Source organism: Acomys russatus, chromosome 24 (assembly GCF_903995435.1).
Source record: "Acomys russatus chromosome 24, mAcoRus1.1, whole genome shotgun sequence".
Classification (NCBI taxonomy): Eukaryota; Metazoa; Chordata; class Mammalia; order Rodentia; family Muridae; genus Acomys; species Acomys russatus.
The window spans coordinates 44754394-44778889 of NC_067160.1; the positions used below are offsets into that span (position 1 = coordinate 44754394).

A 24496-nucleotide genomic window follows, 5' to 3' on the forward strand; every position below is an offset into this window, starting at 1 on the left:
ATGAAAACAAGAACCATGAGGATGAACAATTAGACAATAATACTGTGAAAATAACTTATTGCTTACAATTTACAAAACATTATCATCACAGTCTTTGATTTTTGATAATCTACAGTGCTGGCTACAAGAGTATAACAATTTTAAAATTCAGAAACTACTTGCTAAAACTTCAGGGTAAATAATTTACAAATACGGTATATGCAGAAATTCTGACATCTACTATTTTAGGACTCCAGCTTTATGAACCTACTTGCCCTGTACATATATAAAACAATGCTCACATCAGAACAGCCATAAACAAACATATTTGCAAGTAGCATTCACACACACAGGGCTGATACTCTGTCGAGATTGTTACAACATAATGAGGTTATAGAACCAGGTGCTGGGGCCATTGGTTTGTCCTCACTTATGGAAGGACTTTACCCAGTCTGAACCTTTTCCTCTTTGGCTTGCAAAGAAGGATAATTTCTTTGTGGCTTGCACTAAATTCTCACATAATAAGACTGATAGTAATGTTATTATTAAGTTGTTAACTAGAAAACCTTTGTTTCATAATTGATAGTAATTATGTAATTTTTCCCCTAGAAATTTCTTTTTTTTTTTCTTTGATACGGTTCATGCTAGGTAGCCTGGTGTGGCCTCAAACTCTTGATCCTCCTAGCAGTTTCTGTAATGTTTTTTGCTTTTTTGTTTATTTAGTGTTTTGTATGCATGTAGTGGAGGGATGTGAAGAGGTTATAGGACAACTTGTGGGAGTCAGTTTTCTCCTACCCTGTGGATTCTGGGATCAAAGTTTTGTTATCGGGCTTAATGGCAGGCACCTACCTATCTACCTAACCCTGTCGTCATCATCATTATCATCATCATTATTATCATTATCACCACCATTATCATCATCATCATCGTTGCTACTGCTGCTTATGCTGCTACACTGCTGCCCTTACTGATTTAAAGACGTGCTGTCTCTGTGTTGCAGGGTTAGTCTCAAACTTGAGGACTCAAGTGATCCTCCCACTCAGCCTCCCAAGTAACTGAGAATACAGGTGCTAATTACTGTGCACGCCTCAGAAACTTCAATCATGGGCTATGTACTTCAGAATAGATAAAAAGAATGGCTAAAATAACTCTGGAAATTTTGCAGATGACTACAGAGTAGGCTTTAGAATTATGATAACTTCATTCATGATACTTGATGCTTGCAATGGTTATTAAGTGGTTGGATGGAATACTTACAAAGCCTTTCTGAATTTCAGTTTGTTCATATCAACAACTTAAAACTCATCTGCAGAGCACATCAGCTTGTGCATGAAGGCTATAAGTTTATGTTTGACGAGAAGCTGGTCACAGTGTGGTCTGCTCCTAACTACTGCTATCGCTGTGGAAACATTGCTTCCATCATGGTCTTCAAAGATGTCAATACGAGAGAACCAAAGTTATTCCGGGCAGTTCCAGATTCAGAACGTGTTATTCCTCCCAGAACCACGACGCCGTATTTCCTTTGAGGCCTTTGCCATCCCGCTGGCCCACTTTTTGCCCTCTTTTACCCCAACTTTCTTGTACTCTCTACAATATACTTTTTATTGAGCACTTTGCTGCTGAAATGCTGCCTCTTGCCTTTTTTTTTTTTTTAATTTTAAATTATCTAAATTTATTGTTTGTTATGGTGTCAATAGCAGTGTTTTTCTATCAGTTTTGTCACTCATCCCATCCCCACCTTGGACTTGTTTGAGAAGACCTGAGAAATGTCTTAATACTCATTGCTGCATGTAGCTCTTGCTTATTTGCTGTTCTGGGGAGACAGGAAGCGTTTCCCTTTTTTAAAAGCCAATTGACAATTACATGGAAATCCTCCTTATTTGTATCACCCAGCCTTCTGTTTTTGTTTGGTAGGGTTTAAGAAATTTCAGCAGCAAAGTTGTCCAGTGGGCAGGATGGACTGCATATGCCTGAGTCGTGTACCCTTTGTCCCGGCTGTAAACTTCACTGTCCTTTGTTGGATGATAATTTGATGTTTTAAAAGGGTATAAAATAAATTGGTCTAAAGGGCTGCCCTCCTTGTTGTGTTTTTAAATTTTAGTTTAAAAATGCTACAGCTATGACTTTGTACATTAAGATAATTGTACTGATCTTTTTTCAGATTTCTTGTATATTTTAATAAAGTAATCTTAAAACCCAGATAGGTTAAGTGTTAAGAAATTTTAAACAACTTACATTGTTAGCTGAAAGTTACTTTTTCTTTCTTTTCTTTTTTGTTTTCCTTCTTTGTTTTCTTAAAAGATTTTGACCCTTTGGTTGAGTCTAAAATTTCAATTGAAATTCAATATTTTTTTAAAAAATCACTAAATTGTGCCTAAAAAACATAACTGCCATATTAATGTTTTGATTTCTATCCTCTATAGTAATAGAAAAAGATTTAATACTTGTAGCACTGACGTGTTGATTTGATCCCAGTTGAGTAGAATGTGCTCGGTCCAGTTTACAGTCTGTCATGAGTATCATCACATAATCGCACTGACTTTTCAGTAGCAAGCAGTCTCTCGCTGTAACTCTTGACCTTAACTTTTACAAACTGTTAGTTTTTAATTGCAATTTTAAAGGCTGAAAAATCAAAACCCTTGTGTTTGTGAACTATAATCTGAAGCAGATTATTTAAAGTGTGGGAAGAAACAGACTGTTCTATGTGAAGGTCTGTCATACCATATTTCAGCTTTGTGCGTGGAATTTGAGTATCTAAAGGGTTATGATGATCAGTTCTTGATATGTAATTGTCCACTTAATAAGGACAAGTATATCATTATCTCTTATGACTGTGGTCATAGATGATATCAGAATGTACCATCTTGTGAAATTGTTGGTATCCCTTTATGACTATAATTATTTTTTTGTCATCCCAGGAAACCGTGTGAAGCCGATTGATAAAGCACTTTAGCATCTGTTCAGGTAGTTTTAAAAAAACAACTTTTCCCCTTCAGGATAAGAACTTCCAGGTTATCTAAAAATGCAATAATAAAAATCTCAATAGTCTAAGCTTCTTGGCAAATAATCTTTCATCAGGGTTTCTTTTACTGAATGAGCACAATATTATGTTGATTTTATTTGTCCCCAACCACCCAGCTCCTTGTATAGTTTTTAATCGTGTAGCTCTATGAAAGAAGTGGCTGAGACATTTGCTGCACACCCTTGAACTAACAATGGGTCAGTAGCTTTGTGTTACTGTCCTAACCCAGTGTAATTCAGGTGGAAAGGTATTTTTATCTCACAGGAATATGTAGCTATGTATTTTACTAATTGTGAAACACTGGAATTAATGATGCAGACAACTTGGTGTGGTTTTTTAACAGCTCTGCAGTATTTTCTTGTTCGTGTTACCATAAATTGTATTTAATTGCTTGCCCTCCACTGCTTTTAAGTTGTATCAGTAAAACCAGCGACTCTCAGTCCCCTTTCCACTTCACACTCCTTAGCTTTGTTGATGTGGTTGTTTTCATTCTCCTTGTAATGTGACTTATTTTCAAGTCATGGTGTACTGCATTTGTTTGTTACTAGCTGGGCATGTGCCAATAATATTCTGTCCATTCCTTAACTGCCATCTCTGTTTTGCCTGTCTCTTCTTCAACTGATAATGGCTTTAGGGCATGGAAAGGTAGTTTTTACTTTTAGTTTTAGACCTGCGAAGGAAAGAGAGCGAATGTATTGGTCTTTGTAAGCCTGAAAAAGAATACTTGGATCCCTCTACTAAACAAGGGCTATGTATTATACAGAGTAATAGTGTGGTGGGAAATACTTGCAGGCCAGAGATCTGTAGGCGAGGGAATCTGCTACTCCCTGTATCTAGGCCAAATGTAAAATCCCTATGTTGTATCAATGGAGCTAAGAACTATTTTTATTTGCCTGTGATATACTTGGTTTCTAATAAAGTGTCCTAGGCTCCAGTGAGAATTGTCTACTTGGAATTGCCATTTCCTCCCGTTCTTCATTTGGCTGATAGACTCTATGGCTAGCTCTCCATAGGTCAGTGCTTCTTGAAGAATCTCACTTCTTTAAATGTGTTCGCTTGGGCGTGACAACATCTAATATGCCACCTGTATCAACTCCTATTCCATCTGGATGTCTAGAACTGTTGGAAGATTTTGACATCTTAAATGCTGAGTTTTGCTTTTGAAATAAGATTCAAAATGTTCGTTGCATTTAAGATCTGTATGTGTTTGCTCTGTAACCCCAGCTCTGGGTATTGAAAAATGCCTGTACTGTGAAAGCCTTCTGTTGTCAGAAGTAGAATCACTTTGTCATCTTAGAAAATTGTGTACAGCGTTGAAGAGATTTAACTATAAGATTTATCTACAAGAATCCAAATTTTTCAATGTCATTGTTTTTTAAATGCTAATGTTTGTAAAGCACCTCTAGTTCTTTGAATGAAAGGTGCTACATTCCTTTGGTGTCAATTAATAAAAAGATTATAGGAAGTTTGTGAAAAATAATTTTATCTAATGCAGTCTGTAGTATTCCCTGAGAAGGTAGCATTTTATATACTTTATGTTTTCAAAGAAATGCTTACTCTTTTACTTGGTTGTGTGACTGGTAAACAGAGCTAACTTTTTCCTGCATTTGCTTACAGGCTAAGTGTTCGAGTTTCTTAAAAGCACTATTTATTGTTCCAACCTAGATTCTGTGCCCAGAACTCTTTCAACTGTGTATTATAGTGTGGTAATAATGAAAGATATGATAATCAAAAAGAAACATTTGAAGAGTCCCTTAAAATGATGCAAGTTCTCTTTCATCACATGATTATGTCCCTTTCTCACAAGATAAGCTAATGCTTAGATTACTAACATAGTTCTTAATTCAACAATGTATGAGGTTTATACACAACTTCTTTTATGAGTTTCAACAAAAAAATATTTATTTCATAGTATATGCCACTCTTTGAGTACCTGGTAATGGTTCTCAGCATTTTGTGTGTAAACAAGAGTAGATTTTTTAAATCTAGAATGAAGCATTTTAGGAAGATGCTAGTCGTGTCCTATTTTGCCACGCTGAGGAATGAACCAGGGCCTTGTGCGTGCTGTGTAAGCTGTCTACCACTGAGCTGTTCCTACCCGGTGGAGGTGTGAGGAGGAGCCTGGTGGTTTTGAGACAGTTTCTCACCATGTAGACCACACTGACCTTGTCAAGATCCCCATGGCTGTGCCTTCCAAGTACTGGCATTAAAGACATACACCACCATGGCAGCCTGTGTCTTACAGCACTCTTGCTATGGAGCTCTGCCTATGTTGCCCAGCCTTAATGAGGAAATGGCATTGGAGAGGACAGGTAACTTGTCAAGGTCACACAGGAGAACTGGAACTTGAACCCCCTGGAGGGCACACCACAGTGACAAGCCTTTTATTTTAAGTGCTATTGGTTTTTTGCAGCTGTGTGACCCTGAACAAATTGAATTCTCTGGTCTTTTATTTCTGTTCTAAAAGGAATATAGTAAAGTTTATTACAGTGTTAAAAAATAGCACCCATAACATGCCCAGTACTTGGCTCAAAGTTGCTATATATTGAGGCTCCAACCAAAATCAGTGTAGTTAGGAAAAACCCAGGGAGAAACATAGTTGCTAACACTGTAGCTTTAAGGGAGAAAAAAGTAATTTATTTGTTCTACATGTTTGAATGGTTTTGCCTGAATTGATATATGTGCAGAGTTGAGAAGAGGGCCTCGGAGGTTAGGTATGATTGTGAGGCACCATGTTGGTGCTAGGCACTGAACCTAATACCTCTGCAAGTGTAGCCTTTTAAGTACAAGGAATTCGGAGGAAGTATTTGATGCAGAAGGAAACAAGGATTTTATGGGCTGGAGTTATATAGACTGTGCATGTTTTATATACGAGCCCAGAAGCTGAGATGATAGAACTTGGACACAACATGAAGGATACATTTTAGGAAGGCCCAACAACTAGGAGCTGCATTGTCTATGCTTCGGAGAGGACTGGTCAGTCATGGAAAATGTTGAATAGTAGTAGGAGGATTTTAGTAAACATGTCATGAATGATATCTCAAGATTTTATCAGGGCCCCTCCACCTGAAAATCCTTAATTCCTGCTGAATTGATAATGTAAATGGAAATAAGGTAAACTGGAATGGTTGATGGCTCTGTGGCCCTAAGATTACATCATTTGGGGGAACAACAGATGTTTTGATAATATTTTCCCTAGTCAGAGCCATTTTTAAAATTTTCATAACAGGGTTGGAGAGATGGCTGAATGGTTAAGAGGACATGTTCCAGGAGAAGCCTAGGGTTCAGTTCCCAACACCCACATGGTAAATCACAACCTGCAGCTGCAGTCTCAGGAATCCTACGTGTGCACCAGGCATGCTTGTGGCACACAGGCTGCACATGGAAGCAAACCACCCGTACACATACATAAAAACAAAATTCCCATAACATCTGGAAACATGATTCTGAAGGAGCACACACTGGGGATCTTAGGCTGCATCCTTAGTAGTGGGCCAGCAAGGTAGCACAGCAGATTAAGGTGTTTACCACCAAGCCTGGTGACATGATTTTGGTTCCCCAGGACCCACATGGTGGAAGGAGAGAACTGACCCCCACAAATCAATCATCTTTGGCCCCCTGTATGTCCTAGCATTCACACACATAACTTACACTCACTCACTCTCCCCTCTTTCTCTCCTTCCCTTTCTCCTCTCTCTCTCTCTTAAATGCAGTAAAAGTAGCTCCTCGGCAATGCAAAAATAAAATCGCACCAGAACTTGCAGCATCCCATTATTTCATAAGAGGAAAACCATTTCAGGATCGAGGATGAATACAAAATGAACCATTTAGGAGTAAAGGAGAACTTGCACCAAATACATTTGCTTCTGTGAAAACTTAGTATCTCAATATTTGGGATATTGTCCATTTATGGACATTTGTGAGATATTTCTCTTCATGCATTTTTATTTTCTGTTGTGGGCAGGTGTGTATATCATGTTCATGCGGAGGTCAGAAAGTCTTTGAGAGCCTGTTCCTCTGTGGGTTCCAACATCAGGCTTGCTTGAACAGCAAATACCTTTCACTCTGCTGAGCCATATCTCTTCCACTGCATTGTTGGTGTGTGTGTTTTAACAAAATGTGTTCTAATAAAATGAAAGCGGCTCAGCAGAGTTTTATGCCTTCTCTCAAATCTGGCAGGAAGAAACGAACTTAGGATCTGCCAGACAGATTTGCATAGAAATAAATATGTGCGTTATAACTCATCTTAAAAATTATAATATTCAGATGCAATACATATAACATCTGCTATATTTTCAAAGATAGTTCTTTGTTAGAGCAGAATAGAAGAGGTTATTAATATTTATTGTACTTACATGGTGGTGGTTTTGCATTGCTTGGGTCTGTAAAAAATGCAGTGAAGTTTATACTAAAAATGATTAGCTGGTGTCGATTTTGGAATCGTCTGCAATGGCATAGAATAGCTAGTTTACACAAGAAGCAGTTCTTTTTAGGCTTCTCAAGATGGAATGCGTTTCTTGTATTGCAATTGGTTCTTTTTGCAATGCAGTTTCTTTTTTCGTGGAAATTAAAATTCTCGTGCTTTCTTACAACCTTGCACCCAAGCTTAGCATCTTTCCTGCAGCCAAACCGTACTTTATATTGTTGGATCCTCTTTGAAGGGTAGCACTGGGCCGCCGGAACTGTATTCGAGGTGATTCAGAACGACTCTTATCAAAGAGAGCTGCTTTGCCTTGGAACTTCTGGATGTATTTGAAGAAAGTGCTGTGCTTCATTTTGGTTCTGGAGCGGTGCGGAGGCGAGGGGATTAGCAGGTGTCTGGGATGCAGGATGCTAGCCAAGAGAACCTGCAGGCAGGTGTCTGGCGCTGGCGATGCAAGTTCCCCTTTCTGGCTCACGGAGGCGCTCAGGGCTCCTCGCGCTTTGCTAGCAATCTCTAAGGCTTTTTGCCGCTACCTGCAGTCTCAACCAAACCTCTGGCTGGGCCTCTCGGAATGTGACGGCCCGAGCGTCCAATCGGCGGTCGGACTTTCAGGAACTCTGTCGTTGTAGCCAATAGAAACCGAGGAGGGGGCGGGCCCCGCGGCAAGTCTGGCCGAGGCGCGAGGCCCTCCTCCCGTTTCTCCGCCTACTCCAGCCTCCGCCGCTTCAGCTTCCCGAGCGAGCCCTGCGGCCACCGGAGCGTCTCCCGCGGCGGAGCAGGAGCCGGATGGTCAGAGGAGCCCGGCAGTCCCAGCAGCCGCGGAGTCGCCTGGCCCCCAGGTGGGGTGGGCTGCGTTGCAAGGCGGAGGCTAGGGGCAGGGCCAAGGCAGTAGTGGGCCTGGGGGTGGCGGCCGCCGAGGTGTCGGGACGCCGAGCCTTGAGGGGGCGGGGGTATTGGCACGCAGCGTCTCGGGGGCGCCGAGGGCGAGCAGCTCATCGGGGCGGGAGCGAGGGCGCGCAGGGCTGGAGCAGAGGGCGCGCGCCCCACCGTGGGGCCAAGGAATGCGGTGGGGGGGGAACCGCGGCTGAGGGGCGGGGCCGGGGCCGAGGGGATCGAGGGGGCCTGCGGCTCTGGGCAAGACAATGAGGCCGACGGGGCGGCAGGTTTAGGGGAGCCAAGCATTGGGGTGGGGAACTGAGGGCATTTGGGGACCAGTGAGTCCTGGGTTGCTTAGTCGTGGGAGGGGAGGGAGCTCGGCTTGAGGGGCTTGTAAGGTCAGGGTAGACGCAGCCAACCTGTGGTCAGCCTGTGGCCCCAGAGGGTGGTATGTGGAGTGCCCCACAGGCAAGGCGAGGCCAAGGGTGTACACTTAGTTACGGGTCTCATTTGTTTGGTATATAGACTGACTGGCACAGTGGAGAAACCACCTCGAAAACGGAAAAGCAGGTAAGGCAGATGCCTTCCTCTCCTAGCCTCGTGATTTTCTGTTTGCTTGGCTGCCCCTGTGCTGCATAATTGCATGGTCAGTAGATGAAGTTTCTTATTTAGGGTTTTTTTTTTTTTTTTTTTTTTTTTTTTAAGTAAATGCGACCTAATGGAAGGTATTCCCTTAGAGGACTTAAAATTACCACCACCAACCACCCCTTTGAGGTATATGATTCTGGAAACATGAAAAATTAAGGAAACCAGCTTTCTACTTTAATCATAATTTCAACTTCTCTGGCATCTCTATAACAGAGATGTCATTAAACAGCTGCAGTGTGCCAAGTGTTGTTTACAGATTCTCTGTGTGTATTATTTCCTTGACGTACAGTTTTGCAGAAGAGGAAACTGAACCACAGAGTGGCCAATGCTTAGCCAAGATCACACATCTAATAAATGATAGAACTAGGATTTGAATCCAGGCTTTCTGACTGCAGAATTTATGCCCTTTATACTGTAATGCTTCTAATAAATTTACAATTGAAAGTAGTCCCCCCCCCAGCACGTTCTCGTTTCTCTCTCTCTCTCTCTCTCTCTCTCTCTCTCTCTCTCTCTCTCTCTCTCTCTCTCGCTCTCTCTCTCGCTCTCTCTCGCTCTCGCTCTCTCGTATATAAAGTCTAATAAACTGAAGTGGTTAATATGAAAATAGTAATAGGGATAATAATAGCAAAATAGTACATAGGCCATAGACAACTAAATTTATTTTAGGCCATAAAGAAGTGTGTTCATCTTATAAATATCTTTTAATGTGTTTCATGTGTTAGTACTGCCGCACAATTTATTTAGTCATTTGAAGATATCCTTTTTTACCTATCTTAGTATTGGAATTGAGAAAGTAAGCTACAGTTATGAGGGTGTGGCCAGTAGCACCATTTTCATAATTAATAATTTGGAAGTTGTCCATTAATATGCAAATGTCCTCAACAGCAAATAGGTATAAATGTCAATAGTGGGAGTGGGCAGTAGGCAAATAGCTCTGTTACTTTTTAGGCCTAAATGTCTATTCTCATAGTCATAATGAGCTGCTGGGCACCATAAGGTTGGCTAGCATACCTGACACACTGGATTTTTTGTGGATTGGGTAGGTGTTTGTGTGTGTGCATGGGTGAATGTGTGTGTGTTCCTGTGAATGCACATATATGCATGTCCATGTGGAGTCCAAAGGTCTACTTTTGTTGTTGCTCCTCAGGAGTCACACACCTTGATGATGGAGGCAGGCTCTCTCACTGGGGCTCACCATTTGGCTAAGCTGGCTAGTTAGCCAGCAAGTCCCTAGATCTGTCCACCTATCTACCCCAGTACTGTCAATTTTTAATGTGATTTTTAAAAAATTTTTACATTTGTTTATTCATTTTGTGTATGAGTGTGGACATTGAATGTGGAGGTCAGAGAATAATTTACAGCAGTCAGTTCTCTTTGTATGCCATGGTCAGAGGCGTTCCTGGAAAGAAACTGAAATTATCAGCTTAGCTGTAGGCATCTTCACCTGCTAAGCGTCTTGCTGGTCCTATATTTTAAATTTACAAGTTCATCATTCATTAGAAAATGTTTAAATGTATCTTAAGAATTCTTGGGTATATAAATCTATTCTTTCATCTGTAAATTTTATGAAGTCTAAATATTTACCAAACCTACCAATTAAAATGTTCAAAGCTGGGCAGTGTTGCCACACACGTGTAATCCTAGCACTAAGGGAGGCAGAGACAGGCAGATCAATGTGAGTTCAAGGCCAGCCTGGTCTACACAGAGAAACCCTGTCTCGAAAAACCAAAAAAAAAAAAGAAAGAAAAGAAAGAAAGAAAGAAAAAGAAAAGTAATGTTCAAAACAAGACAAGTATAAAATAAGATAAAATTAGATTTAAATCAGCACAAATAGGAATATGAGGTTCTCACTATAAATTTTAATGCTAGAATATTAAGATATGTAAGATGTATTAGAGTAAATAAATTTAAATGTTTGCATTTCTTTTATGTGTATGTGTGCATTAATGTGTATGGATGCACAAATATGGAGGTCAGTTCTTTCATCATGTGGGTCCCAATTGAACTCAGGTTGTCAGACATGGTCACAAGTGTCTTTATCCACTGAGTTGTCTTTCTGGCCCAAATTAAGTAATTTTTGTTATTACTAAAATGATTTTCATAGCAGGCAGTGCTCTAGCTACTGCCTAGCCTGTTGCTTCTTTGTAGACTATGCAGTAAACCAGGCTTCCTATCGTCAGAAGGATGAATCCATCTATCCCAGCCCTACCCCCGCCAAACTGTCCTGCCAGCAACACTGGTTAGCCCACATACACATACATACTTTCACACACACAAACACAAACTTTTATTTTTTTAATTTTTCTAATGGTGGCAACTAAAAAATAAAAATATTACAAGGTTGTATTATTTATTTTTTATGATGTCTCTAGTCTATTTTATTACCTGACTGCCAGACTCTTCTAATAGCCTCCTGACTGATTTTGGGGGCCTCTGATCTTTAATCTATTCATTGTGCTTTGATCATGTATTTCTCCTGTAGGAGCCCCATGTGTTTCCTCCTTGCTGTTGAACATAAATCAGAGTTTTTAAGCTAATCGTAGCAACTGAGGTCTATTTCCCTTCTGCTTCCCTTTCTAGCCACTGGTTAGTGCTGTAGCCATAGAAATTCTCTTTGATGGACCTGCCATCTGGTGAGCCAAGATGAGTGAACTGCTGATTGTATCTTCTTTAAAACTGAGTGCCTACATCACATCCTCAGTGAGGGGTTTTTCCATCCCCCTCCCTTTTCTGTGCTCTCCTCTCGTGCTCCCGTGCTTACATGTGATGATTTCGGCTGAATGTGAGTCCACCTCTTGTCACATGCATGTTGTGAGCTAATAAGCTGTGTGACTCTGCAGATATTTCCCAATCCATCCCATGTCTTGTTCTGCACGGCTCTGTATCATATGAAGATCCTTTTCCATCTGTTGTCTTGCTTGACATGCAGGTCTTGACTTAGTACCAGTACAGGTGGGAGGGAGATCCTTTCTGAGCTTGGGGTGGGGGGCGGAAGCAAACCAGAGAATTAGTTCAACAGCTGGAGGGTTACAGAGTCCCTGGTATAGTGCTTGGCACAGAGATTTCTGTACACGCTAAGTTCCAAGTGAAAAAGAACTCACGAAAACCTATGCACCACGTACATTCTTGCTGCCTTTGGAGGCCAGAAAACTACTTTGGATCTGGTGGCGTTTAGACAGTTGTGAACTGCCAAGCGGGTGCTGGGAATTTCACATGGGTCAATGGAAAAGAGCACCCAGTGCTCTTCACCACCGAGTCAGCCCATTTTTCCTCATATTTTATTAATTATTTTAGAATTTTGAACAATGCATATTAATCATACTCAGCCTCTCTCCCTACTCTTTGCCAGACTACTCAACTTTGTGTGTAAGTGCCTGTCTGTCTTCTCCTCCCCGACCCCACCACACCCCCCAGTGCTGCTGTATACTCTTGGATATGTGGCCTTCACAGGAGGGTGGTCAAAGTACTAGAAGCTGTACCTTTAAAGAAAACTGATTCTCCCTCAAACAGCAGCTATCAACTGCCAATAGCTCCTTAGCCAGGAGTAGGACTTTGCGTCTATCTACCTCTTCCATGCTAGGATTTGGTCTAGCCTGAGCCTGTATAGGTCTTGTACATGCTGTCCTAACCAATATGAATTTGTGTGTGCAACTGCCCTCTACCCAAGGCTCAACGCTCATTACAAAAGAGGAAGCAGAAAGATAGTAAGCGCCAGCCAAGCGTAGTTGTACACACCTGTAATCCCAGCACTCGGGAGACAGAGGCAGGCGGATCTCTGTGAGTTGGAGGCCAGCCTAGTCTACAAAGGGAGTCTAGGACAGCCAGGGCTACACAGAGAAACCCTGTCTCAAAAGACAAAGAAACAAACAAACAAACAAAAAATAATAAGGGCCATAAGTAATAGATGACTTTTAACATACAGCAGGGCATTTCTCACTCTTTGAAAATTAGTCTATTTTTATGTGTATGGATGTTTGCCTGTGTGTAGGTATGTGTGTACATGTGTGCCTGGAACCAGAGGAGGTCAGAGGGGGTTGCTGGACCCCTTGAACTGGAGTTACAGGTGGTTATGAGCCACCATATGGGTGCTTGGAATGGAACTTGAGCATTCTGCAAAAGCAGTAAGTGTTCTTAGCCACTGAGTCGTCTCTACAACCCCACTCCTTTTTAAGACATGTATAGTTGAGAGGATTACAAATTAAGTCAAAGAAGATTTGAGTGGAAAAGAATAAAATTAAATTCACAGATCTGATTTGGCTCCGCATTTTCTGGACTAAAGTAAAGAAATAAGTAAAATTAATCTTCTAGATCTGTGACATCTAACATTAAACATAATTGCTCAAGAGAAGCCTTTTTTTTTTTTTACAGTAAGACCTAAGATTTTTTCTCACTGGTTTACATACTGGGGCATTTACTTTTCTTGGGGAAGGCAAAATTCAGTATTATTTTAGCCGGGCGTGGTAGCTCATGCCTATAATCCCAGCACTAGGGAGGCAGAAGCAGGTGAATCGCTGTGAGTTCGAGGCCAGCCTGGTCTACAAAGCGGGTCCAGGACAGCCAAGGCTACACAGAGAAACTCTATCTCGAAAACCCCCCCCAAAAAAAATCAGTATTATTTTTTTCCTGTAGCTTTAGGGCTTAAGCCCAGGACATTGTGCATGCTAGGTCAGCACTGAATGACTGAGCTACTCATAGCTCATAATGAAGTTTTTCAGCAAAGGTCTTATGTGTTCTAGACTAACCTCAAACTTACTCCATGGTAGCTGAGGATGACCGTGAACTTCTGATCCTGTTTTCTTGCTTCCACCTTCCAGATGCTGGGATTACACGCGCATCCTAGTTTATATAATGCAGTGACTTGAACCCAAGGCTTCATGCATGCTAAGTGTCCCTAGGCCTCCATAATGAGTTGTTAAGGATTATCACTTAGCATGCTTCTCACTCTAACAGTATCCAAAGGCACCTGCTGATCTACTGTTGTTTTTAATTTGAAACTTTGATGTATTCATCTTTTCTACCTGGTACTATGTACAAAATATATTTTACTTTGTACTGAGAGAGACCGCTCAGTAAACTGGTGAGCTAATAACTGAGCAGCTGGTGAAAGGTGTTACTGTGGGCTGGGGCTTGATGGTTCAAAGTCGTCTGATGTTATCGCATGCCCCTGGTGGCCAGATTAGACTGAAAGGAAATTCACGTTTGGAAAGCTGATCTCTCTCTGGTTTTGAAAAACTACGAAGAGTTCAATATATCTGTTTGTAATGTTTTGGTCATAAGATAGAGAAGTCTTTCAGGTCCTACTTAGAACAAAGTCCACTTTGTATGGACAGAATTCCACATTGCTACAATCTAGTCAGTTGTGCAAGGTCCTGAGCTAATTCCCAGCACGATAGATAGATGAATGGATGCATGCGTGCGTGCGTACATACATACATGCATACACGAATGATATTTGTTTGCGTGTGTGTGGCATGAATATGAGATCAGAAGAAAACTTGAGGTGGTTGGTTCTTTTTTGTACCACGTATGTCTGGAGGATCAGCCTTGTCAGCAAGGCCTAAAAGATGCCTCTGTTACTTGAACTATTTAGAGCATCCTGAACCACTTCTCCTTTTTAAGATTTATTTTATTTTACTTGTGTGTGTGAACGCACAAACATACACCACATGCAGGTTGGCACCCATGTACGCTAGAAGAGGGCATTTGATCCCCTAGGACAGCCAGTGTGAACAAGCTAAGAGCTCAGATCCCCTAGAAAAGCAATATGTGCTCTTAACCGCTGAGCCATCTCTCTAGCCTCTGGTATATATAATTTATTTAAGAGACAAATTGGAATACTTTCTAATCCTGGGTTCTTGAGATGTAGACATAAGTGACATATGCCCATGCTGGGGAAGACACACGGAAATATGAGACAGTAACTCTGCTTGCTGGTGGTGAGGGTAGACCCCAGACATTGTAAGCCCTGAAGGTCAGGAAGGCTAATTTCAGTAGTAATGTGACTGCTGGGATAATAGAGATGAACCCAGATAAAGCAGTGCTTCTCGACTGTTAATGGTTGGCATCTGAAATGTCCCCCAGAGCCTCATGTGTTGAAGGCTGGTCCCCAGGACAGCCATGTTGAGAGGGAGAGAGAGACTTTGAGGAAGTGGATCATGAGAACTCTGGCTTCCTCAATGGAGTCATCCATTGGTGGATTCATAAGTTGATTCACTGAAAAAAAAATAAATTGATTCACTGTTAGCAGTTGACGAAAACATACAGGGAGTGGACTAGTTGAAGAGAATGTGCCACTAGGGGGCTATATCTTGTCCCTAGCTAACACTAACACACCAATTTAAAGGAGATTTTTGTTTCTTAAGGAATTTTTGGCAGAGTCTGCAGGCATTTGGTTGTAAGAGCTTTAGGTGTCTAGTGGATGGGGAAATGCTGCTACACATTCCGCAGTGCTGTGGCAGCTACCTCAGTTACCTAACTCAAATGTCAGCAGTGTCTGCATGCCTGTAATCTAGGCCTCAGAGGTTGAGGAAGGAGGATTGAAGGGTCAAGGTCAGCTTGGCTAGCTGTAGCCAGTCCCTATATATAAACAATAAAACATTTTTAGAAAGTCAATAATGCTGAGACTAAGAAAATCTAAACTAAAATTTGAATTGCAGTACTTGGACAAAGTAACCTCTGATTTTAATTGCTCTTTCTTTCCTTCCTCTTATCTTTTCTATAAGATAAAATTAGGTAATCCAGGTTAGTCTTGGACTTTTGGGGGTGTGTGTGTGTTTTTGTGTGTGTGTGTGTGTGTGTGTGTGTGTGTGTGTGTATGTGTGTTTGAGACAGGGTCTCTGTGTAGCCCTGGCTGTCCTAGAACTCACTATGTTGATCAAGCTGGCCTTGAACTTGCAGTGATCTGCTTGCTCTGACTCCTGGGTGCCAGGATTCAAGACATGTGCCATCATACCCAGGTCTGGTTTTGAGCTTTTGACCTTCTTGCTTCAGCCTTCAGAGTGCTGGGGTTAGAGATATTATACTACCATGCTTGAACTTTTACGTTGCAGAGGACCCAAGTTCAATTCCCTGTACCTACCTGCTGGCTCACAACTATCTATAACTCTAACTCTTATCCCTCATCTGACCACCACAGGCACCATGTATACCCAGACATAACATGCAGAGACACACACACACACACACACACACACACACACACACACACACACACACACAAAGAAATCAAAACAAAAACCACATTTTTTTATTTTTTTTTTTTTTAATGCTCTGTTACAGGTGGCTTGCAACAGGGTTATGAAAACCCTGTTACAAGTTTCAAACATTATTTGAAGACATTCTTAGTTTGGACTCATGGAAGCTAATAGTATGTAAAGAATAAATTTTAAAGCTTTTGATAGTCACAGGATGCTAAGTCAGACACAGGAGTGGGCTTTGAATGACTTCCAAAGAGATAAATAGCCCAAGATAATTTGGCTGTGGTCAGCAGCAGTCTTAGCTCTCTACAGTCAGTTATATCATTAGGCCTCATACAATTTTTAACACAGGTGCAGCTTTTCATTTTTTCTTTGAATTTGACTTTAGAACTCTGGGTGTTTGGGTTAAGTCTTTGTTCTAACATATCCTTTGAGGAAGTGTTTACTTATTGGTCCTCAAGGAGGGTAAGGGGAACTGGGGTTGATCTGGAAAACAGATTGGCCCCTTTAGGAGTGCCTGCTCCTTGCTCCTGGGATTTCCACCTTCCCCCAAATTATACACAGTGCCCTCTGGGGCCAGAAGAGGGTGTCAGATCCCCTGAAACTGTAATTTCAGGAGGTTGTGAGCTACCCATGTGGATGCTTGGAACTGAACCTAGGTCCTCTACAGGAGCAGCAAATGTTAACTATCTCTTCAGCCCCTGAAAAATACTAATGTTTGATTTATCAGCTTATGTGAAACTTTCTTTGAAACCACTAAGACTCATGCCTGGGTTAGAGCAGTATTTAAGCATATAGCAAGCATTGGTCTTAACAAAACATGGTAACAAAGACATATTCGTAGTATTTTATTTTAATAAATTTGAATAATTAAGTTCTTACCTTCTTGTGCCCCAATTCTACTATACTGATGAAAAATTGAATCTCTGTGATTAATGGTGAGTTAGTGTCTTTTACTAAGATTGTATAAGAATTTGAAAAGCCATGAGGAACAAAAAAGAAGGGTAGAAGGTTAGTTGTTAGTCCCTGTAGCTACAGTTTGAATCCTCAAAGTCCTCTGTTGAAGACTCGGTTCTTATACAGGTGATAGAACCTATAGAAAGTGGGACATAGTGGAAGAAGCATGTCCTTGTAGGGCATGTTGGGGTCCAGAGCCCTTCCTGCCTCCTTGCCTCCTATTCCTGTGAGATGAGTGTGCACTCCTGTTGTGATATATTATGCTGCAGCAGGCCCAAAGTGAATAAAGCCAAGCAACCATGGACTGAACCCCTCCCTTCTCTTTCACACATATGCACTTCTGCAGGAGCACAAACACACACACACACACACACACACACACACACACACACACACATACACAAAACCATAGGCCAGATTTTCTCCTTTTAAACTCATATTTCAGATTTTTTTTGTCATAGTGATGGAATGCCTGCCTAACATGGGTCTTTGGGGTTTAATGTCTCTAATGGTCATGGGCAGCCTCAGGGCACAGGATCCTATGGGTTCTGGCCTGGGGATTTTGGGGGTTTTAGCTTTCTTTCCTTATTTCCCTCTGAGGTTGTGCTGTTTTTCTAGTGCACTACTGGGAAGTATGGTTTAAGACCTCTTTTTATGGCATCGCTAAGGAATCCCTTCCCCTCTTTGATAATTTAACCTTCATTTTTCTTATACTATGTTCCCCCAGCCTAGCCTATATCCCTAGTGTGGGGATTACAGGTGTGATAACCATGCCTGTCAGCCCTCACCTTTCTCTGGACACAATTTCCTCAAGGAATTTACATTACCAGGAAGCAAACATAAGCCTCCCTTGGGAAAGAAAAGGAGACTTGAAGATTGATGACTATGAAGAGAATAAAATTATAACGGTCTATGATGTCTTTCTTTTTTATAACTCTATTATTATATATATATTTATTTTATATGTATGTATATTTTGTCTGCATGCATATCTGTACATTTACATGTATGCACTGTTCCCGACCCGCGGGTTCAGTTATTCGTGGAGTGGCGAGGAGGGTCGCGATCTGTGAATAAAGAATAGGCGAAAGAAAGGCACGAGCCGAGGAAAACTTTGCTTATCGAGGGCCGTTTATTGTAAGGGGGTATCCAAATTTATAGTAAGCTTCTGAAAGGGTGGGGGTGAGAAGGAATGCAGTGGAAGGTTACAAAATCTTCTGGGCCAGGCCCAAGGACAGCAGGTGTGGAGTGGGGCGACTATACAGAAGTCTCGATACACCGAATGTTCTCTTTCTCAAGGTCAGGCTGGATCTTTGTGGTAGCCAGGCAGAATAATTATCTCAAGTATGCAGACAGCTGTGGCTTTCAGCCAGCAGGGCCTCTCAGCCACTGGGGCAGGTCAGGCAAGGTCCTATGGCTCCTGACAATGCACTGTGCCTACAGAAGCCAGAAGGTGTTGGATCACCTGGAACTGGAGTTAAAAGACACTTGTGAACCACCATGTAGGTCCTGGGAATGAAACTTGGGTACTCTAGAAGAGCAGCTACTGCTCTTGACTGTTGATCTGTCTTGCAGCCCCTCCCCTTGTTGATGTTTATACCCAGCTTTGGTTTTTTTTTTGTTTTGTTTTGTTTTGTTTTGTTTTAAAGATAAGACACTGCTTTATTGCACTGATCTTAAACTCATTAACTCTATCTACCTCAGCCTCTGGAGTAGTTGGGACTATACAAGAGTGCCACAATGCCTGGTTTGGCTTCCTTATTTTCCTTGGATTCTTTAGGTCCCTCTGGTGATTTTATAGACTTTTTAAAAATTGTTTTATGTGTAGGATATTTGCCAGGCCTGGAATTAGCAGTACAAATTATTGTGAGCTGCCATATGGGAACTAAACTCGGTTCCTTTGAAAAAGCAGCCAGTATTCTTAATTGCTGAGCCATCTTTCCATCCTCTCTATCTTAGTTAGGATTTTATTGCCATGAAGAGACACCATAACTGGGGCAACTCTTATAAAGGAAAACATTTCATTGGGGCTGGCTTACAGTTTTAGGGCTTTAGTCCATTGTCATCATGGCAGGAAGCATGGCAGCACACAGGCAGACATGGTGCTGGAGAAGGAGCTAAGAGTTCTGCATCTTGATCCATAGGCAGCAGAAGGAGACTGTGCCACACGGGGTGTAGTTTGAGCATAAGCCTGTCTCCACAGTGACACACTCCCACAAGGCCACACCTCCTATTAGTGCCACTCCCTAGGGGCCAAGCATTCAAATGCAAGAGTCTGTTGGGGCCATACCTATTCAAACCACACCCTCTGGTGATATTAAAGAGATATATACAATGTCATTTTTACTTCCTTCTGTTTCTTTGAAAGATGGAGCTTAACTTTCCTCCCCTGGAGTGTGAGCTGGATTTGATGACTAGAGAAGACAGCTGACTTGATAAAGGCATCACTTCCCACACTGGGGTAGAAAAAAAACTGACTCTTCACTGTCTCTGGGGGGAGGCCATATTGTAAGGCAGCTCTAAAATTATGGCAACTAGGATGGTCATGGGAAAGTCATGTGGGGAAGACACGTGGCCTAGCAGCCATCACAAGAATGAACCTGCTAGCAGCCCTTCTGTGACCTGCTGGAAACCAGGTGAGCTTGGAGGGGATCTCTTAATCCCAGAGATGGGAGGAGAAACCACCAGCCCAAATCATCATGGCCAGAATAACTAAAGCAAGCAATTAGTTAAAGCAAGCCTTTTTATTCATGTATACAGTTGTCTCCTTCTAAAGCATAGTTCAAGAGGTCAGCATTGGATGTGAGGAAGACAAGTCTTTTATAGAGCTCATGGATAGAGGGTTTTCAAGTGGGAGGGGGGAAATAGGTGGAGTTACCAGAGCAGAACATAACAGGTGGCCAAAACAAAGTAATCCCAACAGGTGGGCATAATAAGATAATCATAGGGGGTCATATAACCTTTTGAAACAAAGGTAGATAATCTTTTGAAACAAAGCACAGTTGCCATTCCTGGAACACAAAGTACAGAACCATTTGTAGTTATGTTTATAGGTGGGGCATAGCCCAATCCTGAAAAAAACAGAAGTTCAATCAAAGCAGAAATGAGCCTAGATAGTCTTTACTATATGATGGCTTTTAAGCCTAACACAGAGGCAGGTTGGCTCTTTAGATCTTCCTATGTCTATGAGTGTTGTAATGACTGTAGCCTGGCCAACAGCTTGACTGGGCACACGTGGGCTGAGCTGTATGAGCGTGTGTGTGTGTCTGTGTGTGTGTGTCTGTGTTTTAGGGAGGAGTCCCCCTTCTTCAGCACTGGCTCTCTTGTAACCAAAGGACTCAACCTCTGTGTGCTCCTTTATTCTGGATAAATCTCTGACAGTCCAGGTGCATGCGCACACATGTGTGAGGGTAATAGGAAAGGAAGGAGGGTGGCAATATAAGAGAAAAAAGAAAAAGTATGTATATTTTGAAAGCAGATTTTTCTTCGGGGTGGAATGGGTGGCCTTGGACATGCTAAGCATGAATCTTTACATACTGAGTGGGACTCAGCCCACAGTAGCTCTCTTTCTTTGTATAGCTTTGAATGCTGTTCAGTTTCAGACAATATGCAGCATCTTCAGCACTGACTTTTTACATCACAGATTTTGTTCAATAGATTGGGCGCAAAGTCCCAATAGTCATGTTAGACCATAGTATAATTGTCCAGTGAACGGTCATTCTTCCTCTGCCTGGTTCTTGTCTACTTGTCACCAGATGTTAAAGAGGTTTACTTTATTTTATTTTTGAGACATGATCTTGTTGATTTCTTAACTCCCTGTGTAGCTGCAGATGACTTTGAACTCCCGATCCTTCTGCTTCCTCAAATGCTAGAGTTACTGGTGTGAGCCATCATGCCCAGCTTTAGGTTTCAAAATCTTTCAGTGCCATTGTGGCTGTCTGGGAAGAGTTAAAAAATAAGACAGAGATGATAATGAATTTTATCTGTCAACCTGATAAGACCTTAGCTCTCAAGCCTGTTTCAGCCCTTGGACTATTTCCCCATCAGTTCTCTTATTATCTTGTCTTCAGATGGACTATGCCACACTATTGGCTCTTCCAGGTCTCTAGTCTGCTGGCTGCTGATCTCAGATTTCTCAGACAATGTTACATAAGTGAGTTCCTTCTAGTAAGTCTGTTTGTTATGAGAACCCTGCAAGCACAGAAGCCCAGTCATCTGTGGCCCTGCTTTCTGTCTGATCCCAGGTTTTCCACAGTGGTCCACAACCTATCAGAGTTTCCAGATTGCTAGCTGTGTGTTTCCTTCTGCAGCAATCAGCTTTGAAATAGCCACAAGTTAAGCAAAAGGAGAGGTGCACGGACTTTCATAAACCAGGCAGCTGTTGTGGAATGCTTCACTCTAATGCTAGGTGCCTCAGAGGTGTTCTTGTTTTAGCACATGTTCTCTTTAAGTTCTTGTACTTTCCACAAGGCCTTGAAAGCAGTAGTCAACTCTCTGTCACTGTGACAAATACCTGAAGTGATAATTAACTTAAAAGGAGAAAAGGGGTTTTTGTTATTTCCCTGCTCACAGTTTTACCTATTTCAGTCTATGATCAGTTGGCCCTATTGCTTTGGAGCTGGCAATATAGGGTATGACTGTGGGTTACAGCAAAGCTCATGGCCAGAAAGCATGAAGGCAAAGAGAAATAGGGGTCCCACAGTTCCCTTACCTAAAGGTCTTACCCAGGACCCTGCTTGACTTTTTTTTTTTTTCCATACAGGGTCTCACTTCATAGCTCTGCATGTCCTGGAACTCACTAGGGTCTGGGGCCAGGAATGGTGGCATGCATCTTTAGTCCCAACACTCCATAAGCAGAGGCAGGATCACTTGTGAGTTCAAGGAGAGCCTGATCTGTGTAGTAAATTCCAGACCAGTGAGAGATACACACAGAAAGGAAACTTATCTTTGAAAAAAAAAATTAAATGACTTAAAACTGTCATCAACTAGCTAGAGAATTTTTATAATTTTAATTAATAAGAATGTGTGATGGACTTAGTGGCATGTGCCTTTAATTCCAGCACTCAGGAGGCAAAGACAGGAGGATCTCTGATTTCTAGGCTAGCCTAGAAATCACTATAGAGTGAGTTCCAGGACAGCCAGGCTATACAGAGAAACCCTGTCTCAAAAGCCAAAAAGAAAAACAACAAACAGAAAAAACCCCAACAGTTTTATATCATTAAAGGTTTAAAGGGAGGAAATAACAACAATTTATAATAGAACCACATAGTCTGTTTTGGAAAAGATAAATTACTGAATCTATCCACATGTGTGATAGGAGAAATCCTGGGGTAACATGCCCCAAAATGACTCCTTAAGAATTTCTGGAGGAAAATTAAAAATAAAAAATAAAAAATAAATTAAAAAAAAAAAAAAGAATTTCTGGAGGACCAGCATGAAGACTCAGTGGGTCAAGGGGCTTGCTGCCAAGCCTGATGATCTGAGTTGGATCCCTGACAGAACTAGCTCTCCTGTAAGTTGTCCTCTGCCATCCACACATGCTCTGTGACGTACACTTGTGCATACATAAGCATGAGTGCACACACATACAAAAATAAATCATTGTTTCTGTGTGTGTGTATATGGGTGTACGATGTATGTACATATATGTATCTGTTTGCGTGTCTGTGTAAGTAAAAGTGTGTGTGCCATGTGCATTTGTAAGAGGGCAGTCTCAGGTGCTGATCATTGCCTTCCACCTTGTCTGAGGCAGGGTGTCTTTGTATGGGGGCAGCTTCATTGCCATGTGGCCTGACTGTGAGCTGAGGATGCTCCTTTCTCTGCCTCTCATCTCATCATAGGAGCTATAACCCCGTGCTAGGGGTTGCAAATACAGGCCACTGTGCCCAGTTGTGTGGGCTTAGGAATTAGAACTTGAGTTCTGAAAATTGGAATGTAGATGCTTTGCCCACTGATCATCTCCCCAGCCCTGCCCTGCGCTCTTCTTTCTTCTTTCTTTAGACAGGGTTTTGCTGTGTGGCCCAGGCTGGCCTCAAACTTGCCATTCTCCTTCCTCAGCCTCCAAGTGCTAGTGTTATTAGTGTGCTTTCACACAAGTCTACAGCGTTCTCAAATATAGTTTATGTAGGTTCTTACTAATAGTTGATAAGTATTTGGTGTTTCCTAAGAAATTTGTTCCAATCAAGTATTTTTTGAACATTATTCTATTTTATATAAATGCCCTTATGACAAAGTCCAAATAGAATTTAATAGAGGTTCTTGTGAATTTGTGGGACTTGTGTTCTTCCTGATTTTTGTCAATGGTTGATGATAAAATTACATTGTCATATGGTAGTCCATAGATTTTTTTACTATTGAAAAGAATTCTCTGCTCCAGTGTGTTGGGAACACCTGGATAGCTGTCTGTGCAGACCTTCCTTGCTCTGGTTTGCAGAGCGGGCTACTGGCTTATGTAAGGGCAGACTGTGGAACACCAGAAGAGTATAGACTCCCATGTGCTGGTGAAATCCCCAAGGCTTTGTCAGGCTGGGAGTCACTTGTCTTCTTTTCTACATGTCCAAGGGGTTTTGTTCATCTTTTTTTCAACATAGCTTATGTAATATGTTGTTCTCTGCCAGAAAAGCTGTCTTTGAAACAAGCTGTAGGCGTCACAGCTTTTTAACGTTTTGGTTTTTGTTCGGTTTTTTTTTTTTTTTTTTTTTTTTTACTTTAGTGGCAACAGAGTAAAATGAATGAAAATTCTTCATTTTATAACTTTACAAAAAGTTTTCCTGATGTATTAGAGTCTCTAGGGTAACAGAACTTATAGAATGAATCTCTAATACATGGGGGGAGGGGTGTTAGAATGACTCACAGGCTGTGGTCCAGCTAATCCAGCAAAGGTTGGCTATGAATGGAAAGTCCAAGAATCCAGAAGTTTCTCAGTCTTAGCTGGTCTTCAGTAGATGCTGCAATTCTGAAGAAGCAGGCTCTAACGCCAGTGAAGGAATGGACTGTCGAGCAAGGTGAAAACAAGCAGGCAAAGAGCAAGAGCTTTGAGACCAGCCTGCACTACCAAGTGAGTCTAGGACAGCCATGCTTACACAGAGAAACCCTGGCTCGGGCGGGGGGGGGGGGGGGGGGGGGGGGGAGTGGAGACCAACCCAGCCACAGCCAACCCAAAAAACAAAACCCAACCCAAACAAAACAAAAACCTGCTAGTGATCTTTCACCAAAAATTAAACAGACTGGGTTGAATGAGATCTTTGATACTCAGTAAATCTACTGCCTTTGCCTAGCAGATACTAAAGAATAGGCTCTCTCAGTTAATTTCCAGTGCAAGTCGATTGTGATGGCTATTCTTGCTTGTCAACTTTACTACACCTGGAATTAACTAAAATCCAAAAGTGAAGAGCA

At 41.7% G+C, this 24496-nt stretch overlaps 2 protein-coding genes across 2 annotated transcripts in view; both read left to right on the forward strand.

The window, feature by feature from the left end:
• Positions 1-4031, forward strand: part of Ppp6c (protein phosphatase 6 catalytic subunit) — a 30669-nt gene extending 26638 nt beyond the window's left edge. The window contains exon 7 of the mRNA XM_051167191.1: positions 1257-4031. Within this exon, the coding sequence (XP_051023148.1) occupies positions 1257-1505 (249 nt within the window). The 3' untranslated portion in view covers positions 1506-4031. The remainder of the gene's footprint in view (positions 1-1256) is intronic.
• A 4076-nt stretch (positions 4032-8107) lies between these two features.
• Positions 8108-24496, forward strand: part of Scai (suppressor of cancer cell invasion) — a 100003-nt gene continuing 83614 nt past the window's right edge. Inside the window, exons 1-2 of the mRNA XM_051167114.1 lie at positions 8108-8263; positions 8826-8870. Coding sequence (XP_051023071.1) covers positions 8211-8263; positions 8826-8870 — 98 coding nt within the window. The 5' untranslated portion in view covers positions 8108-8210. The remainder of the gene's footprint in view (positions 8264-8825; positions 8871-24496) is intronic.